Source organism: Ptychodera flava, chromosome 2 (assembly GCF_041260155.1).
Source record: "Ptychodera flava strain L36383 chromosome 2, AS_Pfla_20210202, whole genome shotgun sequence".
In the NCBI taxonomy this organism is placed as follows: Eukaryota; Metazoa; Hemichordata; class Enteropneusta; family Ptychoderidae; genus Ptychodera; species Ptychodera flava.
This window is the reverse complement of record NC_091929.1, coordinates 48,737,996-48,758,415: the sequence shown is the minus strand read 5'-3', so window position 1 is coordinate 48,758,415 and position 20,420 is coordinate 48,737,996. Positions and strand designations below refer to the sequence as shown.

At 42.0% G+C, this 20,420-nt stretch overlaps 2 protein-coding genes across 2 annotated transcripts; both read right to left on the bottom strand.

Annotated features, from left to right (window-relative positions):
- Positions 1–11,266: 11,266 nt before the first annotated feature.
- Positions 11,267–11,744, bottom strand: LOC139150791 (uncharacterized). Its single transcript, XM_070723186.1, has 2 exons — positions 11,632–11,744; positions 11,267–11,540 (listed from the first exon to the last, which is right to left on the bottom strand). The coding sequence occupies exons 1-2, from the start codon at positions 11,742–11,744 to the stop codon at positions 11,267–11,269; spliced, it is 387 nt and encodes a 128-aa protein (XP_070579287.1).
- A 3,568-nt stretch (positions 11,745–15,312) lies between these two features.
- Positions 15,313–15,729, bottom strand: LOC139150782 (uncharacterized). Its single transcript, XM_070723177.1, has one exon. It carries the CDS (start codon positions 15,727–15,729, stop codon positions 15,313–15,315), a length of 417 nt encoding a protein of 138 aa, XP_070579278.1.
- Positions 15,730–20,420: the final 4,691 nt, after the last annotated feature.

Genomic DNA, 20,420 nt, shown 5'->3' with positions numbered 1-20,420 from the left:
AAATGTGACCCCCATGAAAAAAAATTTCATCAGATTTGATTCATTAACCCTTCGCACCCTGTGGCCCCGGGCTGAAATAGTTTCCTCACATACTAGAAAATCAACATTTTTGGTGAAATGCCAAAATCAAATTTTTTGCACACACATGAACTTGTAATCGCTCTAGTCTAATCAAGTACACTAATATCAATAATCAAGAGTACATAAATACACAGATTTACCTAGTTTTATATTGGAAAAAAATTATTCATAGTTTCCATATAGACAAGATAGTGAATCAACATTTCGGTGACATTCCAAAATCAAATTTCTTGCACAAACATCCACTTGTTACCACCCTAGTCTAATCAAGTAAATTAATATCAATAATCAAGCGTACATAAATACACAGATTTAACTTGTAATGGAAAAAAAATTATTCATAGTTTCCTCTGACAAGATAGTGAATTAACAATTCGGTGAAATTCCAAAATCAAATTTCTTGCTCACACATGCACTGGTAACTACCCTAGTCTTATCAAGTACATTAATATCAATAATCAAGAGTCTCTAAATACACAGATTTTGCTAGTTTTGTATTTAAAGGAAATTATTCATAGCTTCTCATAGATTATGTATGGAGGACCTGTGTATTTTTCTATTTTGCCTGGGAGTTCTTGTGTGTTATCACTGTATACCTAGGGAGTCCAAGACGGGAACTTTCCAGAGAGTGTTTTACGTTGCATGCTGCACTGGCACTGGAAGGTTTGAGTGTCAGCATGTGCTTTTTTAGTCAGATATTTCTCTATTTTGAGTCTTACTCAAGTCAGCAGATATGTAAAGAAACCTGTGAGTGGCAGAGATCGAATTTTATGCGGATCGGACTGTTTATTTAAACCCTACGCCATCCTCTACTTTAGTCGATGGAATGAACATTGCTCACACAAGTGAAAGCCGTGCCGTATATTTGCAATATACGCACTGCACGCTAAGATGATAATATCACCACAAGTTGAAAGCTGATCTTTCTGCAGCAAATTGTGTGTTAACTGTGAACTTTATTCTGTCTATGAGTTCCGTCAGATGTCTGAGATTGTCATGAGAACATTACTTATGATCGTTCCACTGAACTTTTGTCGATGCGCGGAGTTAGCAGAGGAAGACTTCAGATTAGTTGGGCATGTCCTGACCGGAAGTAAACATGCAAAGATCTAAGATGGCTGCTCCCGTGGTAGCTGAACTGGACGCTGCTTAGCAGTGAATTGCGTGTGTTGTCGCCGACTTCATGTGCAGACATTACACGGAACTTACAATTGTGCTCATCATCGAACATTAGTTAAAGTCGCGTGTGAACTATTTGTGTTTCCCAGCCGCGTGGTCAAGTCTGAGGTACCTCTGCGGTAACGTTAAGTTTTCCATAGAAATTGTTAAGCATTCAGAAAGGGTTTGAACAGAATTTTTGTTCTGAAGTGTGTTCGATTCCTGCCGTCGGGAGGTCGATCAGTACGGTTACTGTTAGCATGGAGTAATATTTATAGTTTTGAAGTACGGTTTTACTATTTTATATGTAGACCCCGATATTTGACACAATATAGTAATATACAGAAGTTGTTTGTTACATTATATGACTGTGTGTTGGTTCCTCATTTCATGCCCCATGCTGTGTAGCCCTGCGTACAGGTGTGTGCACGTGTGTTCCCAGCATTATATGGCCTCTACCAAAGCCCTGCAATGGTCTTTGAACAGACTTGAGGTCTCTGCGGCCTGGATCTGGACCACAATGAAGACTAAACGGTCTTTTTGGCCAAAATTCTGCTCTATTGGGGCAAAATCCTTTCCCTGCCTACCTTTACCTCCTAACCAATCCCAGAAAAGATGCGATTGACTTCTCCTAACGTCCAAAACCGTTCATTTCTGAAACATAACATACTCGACAAGTTGTTTACCCATGCATGGAGATCATCATTTTGAATTTCGCTGCAACAACCCTTGTTATCTCCACAGACCGTTGCAGGGCTGTGGTGGAGGCCGTATACGCCAGGAACACACAGACCTGTACTCAGGGCTACATGCTCTGTTGCTGCTCTAGAGAGGTTAACGCCAGTCGCGGAGTTGTTGGCCCTGCTAGAGAAATAAATTTGGCTGAGCTTCGGTCGGTTATTATTCTGCCGTCTCGAAACATCGGTTACACAAGCAACATTTCGGTGAAATTCCAAAGTCAATTTTGTTTTCCATAACTCAATACAAACCTTTGTAAAATTTGACCCCCCCTTCAATCATTGATTGTAAAATTTGACCCCCCTAAAAAGCGGTTTTGTAAAAGTCAACCCCCCTGATTTCCACCGCCCCCCCCCCCTCCCCGTAAATAACGAATGCTCCCTTATGGAGGAAATTTACACGTTCCAGTATCGAGTCCAGCTGAAGGACAAACAACTTGCAAGATGAGGAATCTTCTTGACAGAAACCTCGATGATCCCTCAGACTTGTGTCTCCATTTATTCTCGGAGGCAGACATAAACTGCAAGAACAATGCAAGGACACTGCCTATTGGGACGATCTGATACCAGACATCACCATGATTAAGTGAGAAAGATGAAGAGGAGAAATACTTCTTCTATCAAGTTTGAAGATACGAAGATTTTACAAGCCTAACAACTTTGGTAAAACAAAACTACACCATTTCCCCCGTGCCAGCCATTATGAATATGGTCAGTGTGGTTACTAGCAACTCATTTTGAAGAATACGGAGTTTAAGTTCCCTCGTCATGAAAAAATCAAGAATGTTCTAACCAGACCATTGACAGTTCCATGATTGGAGCTTATGGCAGCTGTAATATCAGCAAGAGTTGGTGCCTACCTGAGAGACAATCTACAATATGAAGATGTCAATCAAACTTATTTGTTAATAATGTGTCATTGTAGTTAATTACACCAATTTAAGGAGCCCTCCCCCTCCGTTGGGGCGCATGCACAGTACCTGCATCTGTTATTCTAGTTGTGGCGCCCGAGGGAGCAAATTCCTGTGCTGCTTTTAGTACTGTTTTTACGCATTCAACTGCCTTTAGACTCTGACATTTTGCTAATTTCGTAGCTACAGTATCTTAGTCTATTTTGTTCGTAATTCATGTCAATATGGCCGAAGCAGGAAAGCCGATGCCAGAGGATGAAAAGGCCTTCACAGAACACTAGGCAGGAGGTGCAACGACACGTACACGAGCAGAGGTTGACACAGTCGCCCCAAAGGAAGTTCGTCCAAAACAGCAAGCCTACAAAATAATGACACGCAAGAAAATTACTGATAAGTGTCCAGAACTGACCCGGAAGTTCAACAGCAGTTAGACTCTGTAACTTCTCAAGTAAGAGAAATTTCTTATCAAGTTACCAAAGTGATGATGATTGTTAAAGCTAAGATGGGTGACGTCACAGCCACTCCTGAGCGTCAAAACCCCCTTGCAGCCTCGTCAGTGGGTAACCACTTTGTCTGACCTTAGGCGTGACTCAGCTCTTCAGGACTCGATTGAACGTTTGCTATCGGCAAGTTCGTCCACTACTTCTGAATCCGAATCAAGCAGTTCTTCCAGTGATGATACAGACAGCAAGGATGGAAAAGTTACGAGATCAGCGGAAAAAACTAAAACCAAACCACACACGACGAGCAAGAGCAGACGATCCCCATTGCAGATTGTTATTCCAAAAGGTAAACGCATGAAAGTGGCACGAAGAGGAAGAAAACGGACAGAGTACGGAAGTACATTCTATTACCACACGAATTCGTCCTTGACCCAAACCCTAACAGGCCAGAAGCCTTGATATTTGATGAGCTGTCTTTACAACAATTAGTGTCTGGTGAACTCGAAATCTTTTTGGGGATGGGTTTTGACAATGACACTACCTTGCATAGATTGACACACTAACAAAACATTGTCACAGACGCCCAATTTTATAATTGGGAGAGGGTGGGAAAATATCACTCAATAATTTTTGCAGTATTTAGAACAAGCCACAAAATCGAAGAAAAGCCGTTGTGCCAGATATTGTTCTGCCTTTCAAACCCATAAGGGAGCCATCATTATTTATGGCCTGGGGGATTGGAGAAATCTGAGGAGGGGGTCACTCAAAAATCGAAAGGTACAAGAGGGGTGCTAAAAATGGAGAACAAGAAAAGGGGGGCTACTCAATTCTGTTGATATGTACTGAAGCATTTAGTGAAATTATGAATTAATACAACAATAATAGTAAAGAACAGCAATAAGTATGCTTGAGATATGTATGTTCATACCCAGTATATGTACAAACACACACACACCATATATATATTATCATATGGGTGGTTTCAAGTAGAAACTAAAATCTCATTACACTATGTGTTTCACGTTATTGTGATCTTCAGACAAGAATGATCAGCTATTCGACGTGGCAAGCCTTATGTTAGAGGCTAGTACTGAGTACATTTTCAAGATATATTTACTTATTAAAGATTGATATACTTGCATGATCATTCATGAGAAACATCTGCTTTCTATATTATACATTGTATAGGCTACCGATAGGGGAAAATGTGTAAAGCAAGCCAACTCTGATTCTATGAGGAGGAATGCATTGACAACAAACCCATCTTTTATTGCAGGAAATAATAATAAATAATAAATGTGAATAAATGTATGTCTGTCGCTGTTTTTTCGTTTTCAAAAGATGTAATCTTCATGGAAATCAGTAATATGGAATATAAGCTTTGGAATGCTGTCTCAGATTTCTGTTCCTTTGAGTTTTTTATACGAAAAAATCTGAAAAATACTCCACAAGTGCCACCAAATAACACCATTTTAATCTCTATTTTTCTAAAGCTCCAATGGCCCCCCTCCTGACCTCCCCCAACAAGCGCTTGCATGGTCCCTTGTGGTACTTTCTCTCATAAAAAAATTCATATGGAGAACACTGCATGTCATCAGAGCATTGAATATAGACCTGTACATCAGCCCCTGTCAGAACAATGGAACCTCTTTCCGACTTAGACCTGTACCACAAGGTTTAATCAGGGTCTGTACAGGGCCTGTCACAGCAGCAATCCATTTTACTGTCTGTATAGATATTTAAATTTCCAAACTTTTTGGAGTGGGGTTACTCAAAATTTCTGTGGCAGAAAGAGGGGGTTACTCAAACATGTCAAGGTTGGCAGTAGGGTTACTCGAAATTTTGGAGATTCTCTAAAGCAATTCCTTCGACCCCCCTTCCAGGCCGTACATAATGATGACTCGCTAAGTGTAATCAGGCTGAGGATCACATTTTGGAAGGCACTTTGGAGAAACATGTTTGTTCTGCCTGTTTGCGTTATCGGCAGGAAGAAAAGAAGCATGCTGCTGCCGATTGTCCATATAATGAACAAAGACTTTAGGGAGCAGATGTAAATGGGCAGCAAGGAATGACCTCAGCCACCTGGGGGATGGGATTGCTCTCCTGACTCTTTCGCCCTGTCTTCTCACATCCCCCTTTCCAGGCCACACAAAACTAGTCTGGATTGGCCCTTCCCCATTTCTTGTGGCTCTGTTGCTTCTCAGTCACCTGGTTCAGTAGAATTTTTGTCTACCACTCATTTGTATGGCTATGTTTACTCATTTGAAGATTATGAACCCTTGCAGAATAGTGAACATTTTGACTACAGTTGCCTTTCTGCAACCAGTTCTGTAAATTTAATTCAGGTGTTAGTTGTGAGGATTCTCCTGGGGTGAACTGCGTTTTCCCCAAGTACATACCCACAGTTGCTTGTTCACCTTTTTCCAGGTAAATTGCCTTAGCCTAGGCGCTCCAGGGTACTCATGCTTTCAAATATCAGACCTTTTTTACCCTTAGCAGCTGGTAGTCATATCCACTTTCCAAAAATACCTGCGAGGATTCTTCCGCGCATTCCCTGTTGGCCACCAAGTGCACATCTTCCCACAGTGATTGCGCGACACACACATCAGATTGTTTTTGCTTCCGGCAGACCAATTTTGCCGGCGTTCGCATTTCTGTGCCATCAGCATTGAACATTCCTGCATGGTGAGCGCGACTCCCTGACCAAGCCAGTGCTCCTTTCATTGATTTTCTTGATTTTGGCTGGCCCATCAATTTCACCTCAAGTCAGTTACCCTTTTCAGTCGATCCTCACGACTTTCACCTGTTGGGCTATACTTGGCGGGGCAGGCTTTTTATTGACCTCTAACTACCATTTGGTTTGCATTTTGCAGCACTTGCATGTCAGACCACAACTGGCACTGTTATTTCTATGTACAATAATACAGGATTTCATTCAGTCAACTTTTTGGATGATTTTTTGCTGTGCGGAGCAGCCAGCCCTTTTGCAGGCGGCGTCTCGTGCCTTGCAGTCTCTTCTACAGGAACTTGGTGTAGAAGAGGCCACTAGTAAGGCTGTACCACCCACTATGTGTCTTTCCTTTTTAAGTATACAGGTGACACAGTAGCCATGACGTTGGAGGTAACAGAAGACAGGATGACCGAGCTTACTGAGGTGCTCCTTTCTTGGTCGGGCAGATGAAAAGCCACATGCCGCAATTTGCAAGTTCTTATTGGCAAGCTCTCCTTCGTTTCTGGCTGCGTTTGTGCGGGACGCCTTTTCATTAGCCGCTTGCTGCTCCTAACAGCATTGTCTTCACAGATGCTTGCCTTTCAGGTTGTGGCACACTCTCTGGTACACAGTACTTCCACTCGTCATTTCCAGATTTATTTTGGCTCGTCTTTGCGGGAAGGCGATGGACGGGCATGCGTATCTTGGTGTACAGTGACAATACTAGCACAGTTAAGGTCTTCAATTCAGGTCGTGGCCGTGACCCCTTTATTATGTCAGCAGCTCGAGAGCTTTGGTTTATTGTAGCAACTTTCAAATTTGAGCTAAAAGCAGGGCACGTCCCTGGTGTTTTAGAATCAGCTGGCTGATTGCTTATCTCAATGGCACTAGATAACCCCTACAATAAGTCATTCTTTGACCTCACAAGGGGACACACGCTTGAGGACGTCTCCATTTCTGAGTCCTTGTTCCTAATTAACGACTTATTCTGATTTTCCTACGGCTGTTCAGCTAGACCAAGAGTTACTGAGACAGGAGGTGAAGAGCTCCCTTTGGCAGTGTTTCGTCAAGGGACTCTCAAAACTTGAATATTCAGTTTCGCTCCTTCCTTAGTTTTGCACTTCATTTTGGTTTGCCGGCTCTTCCAGCTTCTTCTTCAGTCTCGCACTTTATGCACAGTTGCTCAGCAGATCGTTCCATAGTCCTGTGTCTGTCTCCAATTATATTTCCGGTGTCAAACCACTTCACATTCTTACCGGCTATAGTCTGGAGGGGTTTGAGTGCCTCAGCTTTAAGTTAACTCTAGCTGGCATTCGTAAAAGTAGTGTACACTCGCCAACTCAAAAGTTGCCTATTACAGTTCCCATGTTGAAGGATATGGCCGCTTTTATTGACAACAACTACGTTTTTAGTCCCCGCGAACACCGTCCGGGGGACTTATAGGTTTGGTCATGTCCGTGCGTCCGTGCGAGCGTCCGTTCGTTCGCGATTACTTCATATGTCATACATATGCAAGTCAATTTGTTTTGAACGATTTTTTATGTACGGAGCCATAATTTGGATATATACGAACTGATTTTTTTCAAAGTTGGTATAAGGATATTTACCTATCATGTCATAAATATGCAAGTCTATTGTTTCACAGTCGAATGCAATATGATGGCTGCCTGGTTGCCGTTTTGTTACGATTTTTTCATGTACAGAGCTATAATGAACTCAGACATATTTCCACCAGTATCATTTAAAGTTGGCACAAGGACATTGACCTATGTCATACATATGCACATCAATTTGTTTAACGGCATGTAGCAGTATCATGTCAATTATTGAAGTTTCGTAATTAGTCTGATATGTCAAGAAATACTGCATCAAATTTCATGAAACTTGGTATAGATGTTAAGCTCACATTGCTTTAACAGTGAAAAAGACATTTATCAGTGTCAAGTTAATTAATTTGTAATTGCATATGTACTGAACTGTCTTATTTAGAGTGATATATCAACAAATACTGTATCAAATTTGGTGAAACTTGGTACAGATTTGATCTTATGGTGTTATAAATACAAATCAATGACACTTAGTGGTATCATTTATATATGTAAATTAATTGCTAGTTTGCATTTACATAAAGGATTTTTGTTTTTAGGGTGAATGTCCAAAGTACTGCATCAAACTTTATGAAATACGGTACCAGTGATAATCTGTTAGTGTTTCGATAGGATGCAAAAATGTTTGGCAGCATCCTGTCGATTAAGTACTAATCGATTCATTTTAATGATAGTTTGTAATTAGTATGGCGGCTTGCATTGGTTTTATGTTTTCACTATCATAAAACTCATTTTTGGCCTTTAAGCCCCATCTGTACCACAGTATATATAATCACAGACCTAATTAATGAAGAGGACTCTTCCCCTCAGAGGACTTGTAATTTAGGTCACATTAACAAGTGGGGACTGTATCATTGTCAATGACTTGTTCTTCTTGTTGTTTGGTGTACCATCATAATTGGGTTCTTTGCCTTTCTAAGGAAGTCGAGCGCCATGCATGCCTTTGTGAACCTTTTTGCAATGTTACTGCTTGTTCTTAGATTAATTAGTATTTGACATTTTGCTTGTTTACTTTTTTTTTATCATTTTTTTATTTATTGGATTTTCCTCTACAACTCTCTTGCTGGTTCTTGCCTTAGTGGAGTCTTATAAAGTACTTCCTATTTTACTGCCAGAGAGTTGTCTTTGTCATTATTTGACTTGAGAGGTGTAATTTGTTAACCATGTGTCATTGTAGTTAATTACACTGAGTTAAAAAAACCTCCCTCCTCCGTTGGGGCGCATGCTCAGTACCTACATCTGTTATTCTAGTTGCTGGCGCCCGAGGGAGCAAACTCCTGTGCTGCTTATACCTCCTTCCCTTCCTCCCTCCCTGCTGAATTTCCTGTTTTTTAGATCTTATTTGGTTGTTCCGCCATTTTCGAACTTGAGATTTGTATTTCCTTTTTTTCATTACAGTAGTGAAGTCTTAATAAAGTACTCCTTATTTTACTGCCAGAGAGTTGTCTTGGTCAGAGGTGTAATTGTACCGATATTAAGGGGTATCAGGTTACATCAACAACGAAGCAAAGTGTTCCAATGTCTTGACAGCAAATCGATTTCAACTGTTTTGAAGACCATTCGTCTCCAAACCAGTGAAGATACATTGATACCAAGATTAACCCATCAGACTTGGCTCGAGAGGCATAACCACAGCTGAGCTACTTACAGGTACCTATGCTGGAAAGGACCAGCTTTCCTGACTAATATCGATATGCAGCAGACAACTAAAGAAATACCTGAACTCGATACGTAAGATCCCTAAGTGAAGAAGGAAGCAACAGTCCTCGCTTCTCAAGCAAATGAAAACTACTGTATGCCGATGTAAAAACAAGATTAGAGTACTTTTTCAGTCAGCATAGAGCCAAGAGAGCCTTAGCAGCGTGTATGCAGTTCAAAGAGAACCACTGAATCGTAGCATAAAGAAACCAAAACAAATATAAGGGTAAAACAAATTCCGTAGGACTCAAAATAATTTTTCTGCAACTACTGTGCAATAGTCGTCTACAGCTGATATTCCCTATTAAATAAGACAAAGCAAATATCCGATCTGAGTTTCACGTGGTTTATTAGAATATAAGCATGTCTTTCAGACTGAGAACAACCAATTCTCTACAAAGAATGTTGTACTGAGAATGTTTAGAACGTTTGGGAACGATTAACTGAAAATAAATCAAACAAAAGGATACAGGAAGGGAGAACTAAACTACGTTCACACTATGACACAGGAAGTAAATACTTTATGATACAGGAAGAAAATACACTCTATGACACAGGAAATGGGACACAGGAAGTAACTAACAGGAAGTAAGATTCTCTCCCTCGCTCTCTGAAATGACCCAGGAATCAAAGGTCAAATAGGTGAGAGTGTCATGTGACACACCTTAGTAAACGCCCTCTAACGGTGACTGAACGTTTACTTTTGTTAACAAAATCTCATTTGCATAAAAGCAGCCTTGACTTAACGAGTGAACAATTAGCTGCTTTGAAACAATCACTAACTCAAAGTTGCATAAGAATACAATCACTAAAACCTACTTTAACTGAAAAGTCTCAAAAGGAGGTACTACAAACGTAGTCAAAGTCCATTGAATGTGTCCATTACAATGTTCATTGTTCGCATATTTCAATGAGTCCTTGGCTCCTTGTTAGGTGCACTCGTGCTAAGAATCACAATTGAACAAGACTATTCGAGGTTCCTTCAAGAATGCTCGCTTAAATCATAAGAGAGAGAATCAACTCATCGATATTATGTGGGGCTGTATAAGATTACTGCATCAACAGGTTCAAAACTGTTCCATCAAAATGGTCTTTACAAGCAATCTTGGCGAGAACTATAGCTGGTCGCCTTCAGGGATGTCAACCCCCTGACGGTGTCTGAACTTAAGTGGCTAAAGCACGATTGGAATGGATACATGTGCGCATTGCGTAATACAAAAAGTAAACATTGAAGGGGAGGTAATTGATGGTGACTAATTTCATGTGACTTTGAATTTGTAAACTTTGGCCAAATAAAGGGATGTTGATTTTGTCCCCTAATTGTGTAGATGTGACTCGGAACAATTGTAAATCCAATATTCTAAACTGGTCAAAATTCAATCTAACTAAACAAACATGAATAATGTACCGTTCATATATCGCTAATAAAAAATATTAAAGATCTTAGCTGTTCTTGTGTCCTTCAGGCAAATCTTCAATGGCGTCTGCCTCAAGGAGCACACACAACTTATCCACTGGGCGTTGTAGAGTTGTCGTTCTGGTCTTGACTTCTGCAAACCTGAGGAGTCCCTCCTTGTCTTTCATCACTTTGTTGATTCTGCCCATTGACCAGGAGTTTCTTTGCGCTGTGTTGTCGACTATCAACACCACGTCTCCAACGTTAAGGTTTCTTCTGATCTTAAGCCACTTCTGTCTCTCTTGTAGCAATGAGAGATATTCTTTCATCCATCTCTTCCAGAATATATCCGCCAGGTACTGCACTTGTAGTTGCCATTCTTCTGAAACAAGCAGGGTGGCAGGGCCTGTTTTGGTTTCAGCATCAACAGGTGGTTGAGTGCCAATGCCTCCAGTCATTCGGTTCTTCTGACAGCCTGGTGATTGGTCGGCTGTTTATTATGGCTTCCACTTCACAGAACAGTGTTCAGAGTGCTTTATCTGACATGCGAAGTGGTTGTTCTTTGAGCAAGGAAAAGAGGATTTTCCTTATGGTTCTGATGTGATGCTCCCGTACTCCTCCAAAGTAGGAAGCTGCTGGGGTTGAATCCCATGTGATGTCTTGCTTGTAGAGCGTCTCAGCTATCTTCTCTTGGTTCTGTCTCCTGATACTCTCCTTAAGCTCTTTGTCGGTTGCTACGAAGTTTGTCCTGTTGTCTGATCTGATAGACCTAACTTGTCCTCTTTGTGCTATGAATCTTCTGATTGCGTGATGCATGAGTTGGTGTCTAATGAGCAGGCCACTTCTACGTGTACTCACGAGTTGCCATATATGTGAAGATCACTCCATACCTCTTCTCAGTGGCACGGCCATGTTTGACCTCCATTGGTCCGAAGTAATCTACACCTGTGTGAGTGAATGGCGGCTCTTCGGTGGTGATGCAGTCCCTAGGTAGGTCTGACATTTTCTGCTCACAAACTTTCGCTCTATATTTTCTACAGATGACATATTTGGCTATGAGGTTGCGGATTGCTGTAGGCACCCGTAGAATCCCATATTTTTCTCTTAGCTCTGCCAGCATCGAGTTCCTTCAAAGATGTCCGACTTGTTGACACTGGTGAGTCTTTAGGCAGCACTATCGGGTGCTTGCTGTCCGGTGACACTGAGGCACGTTCCAGGCGTCCGCCAACTCGTATTATTCCTTTATCCAAAATTGGGTCCAGCTTATATAACGGGCTGCATCTCCTGACTTGCTTCTTTTGCTGTAGGAGTGCCATTTCGTATGGAAAGTGCTTTCGTTGCACATACTTCATGATGGCATCTTCTGCCCTTTGCAGATTCTCTAGTGAAAGAGGTGGGATTGTTGTTTCACAGCTCTTCTCCATAGTATCTGCGTTGGTGTCTTCATCGCTTTGTTTTCTTTTGCGGCACCTATCTTGAAGGTTTTTCTTTGCCAGCAGAAACCATCCAACTATCTTCTTTAGTTTCATCATGCTAAAGTAGCGCAGTAGGATCTTCTCTACCCCAAACTCTTGCTCTACTAGTATGGTGCTCTAAACAGATGCTTCCTGCTTGACTTCCGGGTCTTTATTACATAGCGCTCAAGAGAGTTTCCTGTTGCATAGGCCATTTGCTTTCCAGTTTCCACAGGAAATCTGTCCACGCAGCCAACTTTTGTTTTGCAGGATTTTGTCCACCATCAGTCCCCTAGATGCTTCATCAGCTGGGTTGGATTTTGTGTCGACGTACTTCCACTGTTTACTATCCGAACCTTTAAGTATAATGTTAATTCAGTTGGCTACATAGGTGTGGAAGCGGGAAGGTTTCATTGGCGCAGTACTTAATCACTGATGTGTTGTCTGTCCAGAAGTATACCTTGTCGTTTTTAATGTCGAGTTCTTCTTCCAACATTCTGTTCATTCTCACGGCAACTGTAGCTGCTATCAGTTCCAGGCGCGGGATGGTTATTTTCTTCAGTGATGCAAACCTTGCTTTCTCCATAAGGAAGGCGCAGTGAATTCTTCCTTCTTCATTTGTGAGTCTAATATAAGATGCGACACCGTATCCATATTCACTGGCATCCGAAAAGTGATGTATGTCACGTACCTTGACTTTGCCAAATCTGTTGGTTTATAGCACCTCTGAGCTGATACGTTTTCTAGTTTTTTGAAGATCTGATAGCCATCTTTGCCATTTCTTCCGATCATCTTCTTTGATCTTTGCATCCCAGCTAATACCTCTACGACACAAGTCTTGAAGTAATATTGTTGCAGGTAGGATGAACGGAGCTGGAAGTCCAATGGGGTGGTATATACTTAGCTGATAATTGATAGTATGCCTGTTCTTGTTACAGGCAGGTTTTCAATGTTGATCTGGAATGCTATTGTGTCTGACTCAACTGACCATGAAGTACCTAGGGCACGCTCTACTTATAAGGCAGTCGTATTCAAGCTTCAGGTCTTTGATTTCCTTAGCTCTTTCTTCTTTTGGTATAGTTTCCAATACTTCACGGCTGTTGCTCAACCACTTCGTTAGACGGAAACCACCCTTCTTGCAAGCAGCAGTCAAATCTTGTGTCAACTTGATTGCCTTCTTCGCATTTTCTACCGACTTGAGGCAGTCATCTACGTAGAGATCTCTCTTTATTGTGTTGACAACTTCCTTGTTGAATAGGCGGCTGTTGTCTTCAGCCATCTTGTGTAGTGCTGTGTTCATGCAGCTCGGGGATGATACTGCACCAAACAGGTGAACCATCACTTTATAGACTCTTGGAGGGCTTTATATGTTTCGATCTGGCCACCAATAGAAGCGTCGACAGTCACTTTCCTCTTCTTTAACCTCCGTCAGATCCGGCCCTTGTAGTGACAGATTGTTCAATGACACCCCTTGGAACTTCACTGAACAGTCAAAGACAACACGGATCTTCTAAGGTTTCTTCAGATGATATACTCCATGGTGGGGTAAATGCCACACTTTTCCATTGTCTCGATCTAATTCGTCGTTAGGGACTTATATTGCGTATCCCTTCTCAATTATATCTGCCATGAACTTCTGGTAGTCGGCATGGAACTTTGGGTTGTTTCTCAACTTTCTTTCAAGGCCTTAAAATGTTGTAAGGCATAGTGCTGATTGTCTAATAGTCGAACTCTTGCAGTTTTGAATGGAAGTCCCATTTTGTAGTGTCTGTCTACTAGCTCAATGGTCTCATTTACTTTCTGCATGAACTTCTTGTCTTCTTGGGAGTGTTCCCTTTTGCCATCTATCATGCGCTCAGGAAAATCAAGGTTAATGGAATGTCACACTAATCTGTCTAGTTTATCCAATTCTTCCATATCCTCTGCAGCAACAAGTTCTGTTCTGTAGCTTGGAGGATGTTGTCCTTTTTCATTCAATCTGACTACGTGCCAGGGGATCCATCCTACACATGTTCTGCATGCATTAGGGGGTTGAATTCGGACCATGTATAGTTTCCAGAGGGGTAAATACTGCGTCTATTTTTAGGAGCCTTATATCCTTCAAATGCGGCCATCTCATGAGATCTTGATGAGGAATGTAGACCTCAAAGACGCCCGATAGTATCTCTGGTTAGTGTATACTGTTTTCAGCTTTGCCAGTGGCTCTGAACAGTCTATGTCGAAAAGTTCTATGCCCATGACTTTGTCGCAGGTGTGGGTGTCTAAGCTATTCACTGTGTTTACCGTCAGCTTTTTCTTCCTGCCTGTGGCTCCAAGTTTTCTCTGTAACGCTTCTGTTCAGAATTATATGACACTACCCGTGTCCAGAAAGACATGTCTGTATCATTCTAGTTGAGCCTTTCAACTTCACCTTGACAGGGATAATAGTCAGCAGGACCTTGCAGTTATCATCATCACCACCAGTGTCATCATCTTGACCACTGGTCCCAATAATGGACTTTACTTGGTCTACCTCTGCTATGGTGCAGTGTATTGCAACACTCTCATTCTGTATCGGTCTCTTTGAATCCTCATCTTTATCAGTTGTTGGTAGACTATCCTGATGTAGCATTGTTGGGTGTTTTCCTTGGCATTTTGAGCAATTGGCTTTCTATGTGCAGTCCTTACTCCGATGGCCAAGCTTCAGACAACCACAAACATACGACTTGGTCTCTCAGGAACTTAACAGTATCTTCTTGACTGGCTGCAATCAACCTTTAGCAACTTTTGAAAGCATGATTGCTATTTGGCAGAACACGCACGGTCTCTGTTGAGCCTTGTGTGGTTTGGAGGTGGAAGTGTTGCTCTTATTGCTCCCTTGGTTTGTCTTCTTTGTGTTCATAAAACTTGTGGCAAAAGATTGTTGCACTTTGTCTGTGCCTTTCTTCTTTTTCACAGGGTTGTTTAGACTAGCCATTGCTTGTCTGCTGTAGTCCGGGCATGACATTCTGCTTGCTTCGGACTTCACCAGATCAACGAGGTCTTTAAATCTTACTCTTTTCTTGGCTTTGCGTATCTTCGCTGTGCGTTTACTCCAAGAATCTTGGATAAAGTAAGGAAGCTTCTTGACAACCAGCTTCATATTTCTGAATGTTCTGGTATTTCTAGCCCATCAACACATCGGGTAGCTGTCGTACATCGATTCAAGAAGATGGCGAACTTGACTGATGAGGCAACATTGTCTGGCTTGATTGGAGGCCAGTCTAAAACCTTCCTCAGGTAGGCGTTGGCTATCTTGTGGGGATCACCAAAGCGCTCTTCCAGCTCCTCCATGGCACCATGATATGTTTCAATTGCATCTATACCTGCATACCCTTTAACTATTTCATGGGCTGTGCCTTCTGTGGACTGTCTCAGCAGAGTGAGCTTATCTTTGTCATCTTCGGCAGTCGGTACTAGTTTGGTCTCAAACTCATCTATGAATGATCTGTACTCCATGATGTTACTATCAAACTCCTTTATCACTGTGAACATTTTCTTTATTGCTCTGATCATTGTCAACTGTGCAAAGTCACATGTTGTCTTACTCCTGCTACTGCCGCTAGTTCTGTTGGGAATTCTGTAATCTGCTACGCTAACTGCCTCTTCTAAATCATCCGCCTCGCTGTCACTCTCCTTTTGTATTGTAGGAGTTTTCTTCTTATAAACTCATACTGGTGTTGCGGTCTTCCGCGGTTTTGTTCTGGACACAATAGACTTGTCCTTCAGTAGGTTCACTCTTAATATTGATGGCGATATCGTCCTCGAATTCATCGCCAAAAAACTTATTCAGAGATTTAGCACTGGCTTCGGCTACAGCAATCCTCGTGTCAAGTTCATGTTGCTCCTCCTTGAGTTGAAGCTCATGTCTTGCCAAGGCACGCTCCATTTCTTGTCCCTGCTGCTTCACTTCTTGCCTCTGCTGCTCTTCTTGGAGTTGAGGCTTATACTTGCTCTTTTTAAGCTTGGCAGACATTGTCAACAATTCAGCCTTTTTCCTTTCATCTGCTATTTTGGTAGCCGAGAGTGCACTGTGGCTCGTATTGTTGCTGACTCCACTAAGTCTGCCGACTATAGACGGTTTCGGTAGGCCAACTTGAGAGACACTATCTTCTGTTCTACGTCAGCTTGTGGATGAACTGGTGTTGGGTTCACTTCTTGTTTGCTCCACCATGCACTGATGTCTCCAGAGAAGGTCCTCAAACGTCTTCAATGCTGACCAGCCAACGAAGGTGATCGTCTGGCACCTGATCCTTTGTGAGTAATTCTTCGTATCCCTTGCTGGTGGAGGCAAAGCCTTTGTGCAGATCCTTCCACACTTCAAACTTCAGTTGACTGTGAATAGGTCTGTCTTATCAGCGATGAGCGCCTGCACTTCATTCTCTTTTAGTTAGTGAACTCGCTGTTTCTCCAAGAAGCTAGCTTTAGTAGCCAACATATTCTCAAGTCCTTTTTCAGACAGTGTTCTGACACGGCTGCTACACCTGGGCTCTTGCAATTCATTTTCCAGTGATGAAGCTTTCAAATTCTGTTCTTCCTCTTCCATGGTTTGACTTAGGTGAATATCACAAATCCGATGTAATTATCGTTAATGAGAAATGTAGCATGCAAACAAATCCGCAGGACTAAAAATGATTTGTCCGCAATAGTTGTCCATAACTGATATTCCTGATGCGTTCCCTCTTAAATAAGACTAAGCAAATATCCGATCTGAGTTTCACGTGGTTTATTCGAATATAAGCATGTCTTCCAGACTGAGAACAACAAACTCTCTATGAATAATATTGTACTGACAGGGCTTGACAATTCCTATCGCCCGACGCCAGCGACAAGTGAAATTTATGTTCGGGTAAGTAAAAAAAATCTGGTCGCCCGCCAGACAAGTTGTTTAAACAACTTCTGGCGCGATCAACGCGAACCTAAGTTGTGGTTTGTGCACATGATGCCCGATTTGCGTTGTAGTACACACAACATAAATGTCAATCACTGACCTTTTTTTAGATACAGCTGTGACATTCTTCTGAGATTCTCTTGCTGACTCACACAATGTTGCAATATTTCGATGATCGACATGAAAGTGTTTCATCATCCAATTAAAATAATCGCTTAAATTTGGCATAAGCAGCATGTCTTTGTTGTATGCTGACTGCTCCGCCTCAACAAATTAGGTAAAATATTGCAAAAGCCAATCATATCGCTTATCGACAATCGACCATGCTACATGTAGTATTGGAAAATCATTTAGGCAGCCTAACAAGGTAGACGAACATTGTTGGCAGACAGTTTGTGGAATGATTGCGGTAAATATGAGTATTTTATGGTATTTTTCCACTACATGCAACAAGGCATTGTGCATTCTCGCGAGCGAGAGCATAATTTCCGCTTCACTGACCTACACAAAAATCAAGCAAAGCTGTTGCCGTAAAGAGGCACGTAGTTCACTATGATGGGCATTGTGAAACTCTGAGAAACGACTCTGTGATGATTTATGATGGCACCAGGAGCACAAGCGTGAATGGGTTCATCTAAGAATCGATGACTCGATGTGATGATTTGAATGATGTTCCTGAGACAAGATCTAAACATAAGCATTATGATGGGAAAAAACGCTGTAGATGTTATCTCCCGAAATGAAAAGCACAGTGGCCTTGGTTGAAATATGACAGTTCCAAAATGTTCTGTACGTCGTGTTTCAAATACCCACCATTGCCAAACCACTGGGAAAGCGAAATGCTTTTCTGGATGGATGCGACATGTTTCTCATTGAATTGATATGGACATGTTTTGCAATGAATTGTTAAGGTCTCACGAGTCTAGTTAAAAGCTTGAAAAGAAATATCAATGAGGCAGACACAGAAAATGTGGAGTTGTCTGCAAGTCAAACTCTTTAATGAATCTCGCCAGATATCGCAAGATTCCAGCAGTGAAAATCTGACACTGGTGGCGCTGTACACACTCTCGCTAACAGGTTACTCACTTACATCAGGTAGGTACATAAAGTACCTGTATATAGTATATATATACAATCAGAAAAGAAAAATAAAAATAAAAAAATTGTCATTGGTTACACACGCCCCTGCTTTCTGGAATATCATCCCGATATTAACAAGAAAATACAGTCTGTGATTAACCCTTGGACACAATGTCAATCAACGCGGCACAAAGACATTCTGCAGAATCTCCTTGGCATAACACTTCACAGATGTGAGGTAATCTGCTTTGACCATCCACTTCGTTCTCAACAAACACATTGTACTTCTGGTAGCGAGGGATTCTCAATCGGAAATGAACCTCAAGTAGTCCCTTGTGGACTGGCGCCACTAACCACTGATGTGGGCTTTTTCGCAACCATGGTCTGTTCCTCCTCTTAGGGCACAGTATCTGGGTCTGACGCCTCTTCAGGTTTGAGTACCCTCTCCTCTGGTGCATGATAGACTGGGACGAAATGAACATCCTGATCGCCATCAGAATCTGATTGAACTGTACTACGACCCTGTAATTCTTCTACCTCGCTTGTTGATCTCGTATAATCAACAGTCTCTTTGGGTTTTGCCCTTTGATTCTCAGATGTGCAGGGCAATGAGAAGCAGGGTAACAGTAGGTTGCAATGGAGAGTTCTCTCTCTTCCAACTCCAGACTCTGGCCGGACTGTATACACAGGGAGATCAGGATTGGTCTTGCAAACCACTACATACACATCTCTTTCCCATCGGTCAGCAATCTTGTGTTTTGCTCATATGCTAACGTTCTTCACAAAAACCTGGTCACCATGCTCCAACACAGCTCCCCTTGCCTTACTGTCATACCGCTTCTTGTTGTATTAAGACTTCTTAGCAGCTGCCTTTGATGAAATCGTATATGCAAATCCAATCGATCTCTGAGGTCCTGAGCATATTCAAAATATGTATTTGGTAAATCGCCCTCTGGTTCCAATCCTAGGTACACGTCGATTGGTAATCTGGGATGGCGTCCGAACATGAGATAGTAGGGGCCATAACCAGTGGAATCGTTGGTAGTACAGTTGTATGCATGCACAAGTGGACCGACATATGATTTCAAGTCCTTCTTCTGGTGCTCCTCCAAGGTGCCAAGCATATCAAGTAACGTACGGTGAAAAAGCTCTGTCTGTCATTGCCAATGAGGTGGTATGGTGTCGTTCTTGACTTCTGGACTCCTGTTATTTTGCAAAGTTGTTGAATGACCTCAGACTTGAAGTTTCTTCCCTGGTCTGAATGCTGGAAACCCATAATGCACCATGAAGCTGTTAAAGAGATGCCTAGCTGTAGTCTGTGCGGTCTGGTTCTGCATTGGGATTGCGACTGCACAGCGTGTGAAATGATCGGTGATCACCAGAATGTTAGATATACCGGTACCTCCCTTGAATTCTTCTAGGGTCAGATAGTCCATGCATACTAATTCCATTGGCTGACTAGTCTGTATGTTCACCAATGGAGCAACTGATCTTGCACCTAAGGGCATCTTCCTTCTCATACATCTCTCACATGACTTAATCTTAGTCTCAACATTATGAGCCATGTAAGGCCAAAAGAAGCGAGATCTCACCAAGTCTAGTGTTCTGTCCTTACAAAGATGTCCAACATCATCATGTAGACCTCTGAGGACCATGGCTCTGTACTGTCTAGGGAGTACTAGTTGATGCACCTTGTTGCCATCACCCATAATACGACTCCTGTACAAAACACCGCTCTTAAAACCGAGTCTCTGCCATTTATTGAGATAACGCTGAACATCTGAACTCTCAGTCTTCCGTTTTGTTCTGGTTGGAAGTTTTCCACTCTCCTTGAGGATGACAATGCGTTGAATGGCAGGATCCCCTTACAAAAAAGTCACATCGGACTCCAATAGGAATCAGTCCAATAGGATTGTCCAATAGTAATTGAGACCATGTCCTACGAGATAGTCCCATAGTAGTCCAATAGGAATGCGAAACCTGTCCTATGAGACAGTCCCACAGTAGTCCAATAGGAATGTGACACCTGTCCTATAAGACATTCCCATAGTAGTCCAATAGGAATGCAACCTGTCCTACGAGACTGTCCCATAGTAGTCCAATAGGAACATTACACATGTCCTATTAGACAGTCCTATGGAAGTCTAATAATAACACAATATGTCCTATTACACAGTCCTATGGTAAGCCAATTGGAACATTGGAACTTTCCATTGAACTTAGCATGTACATGTGT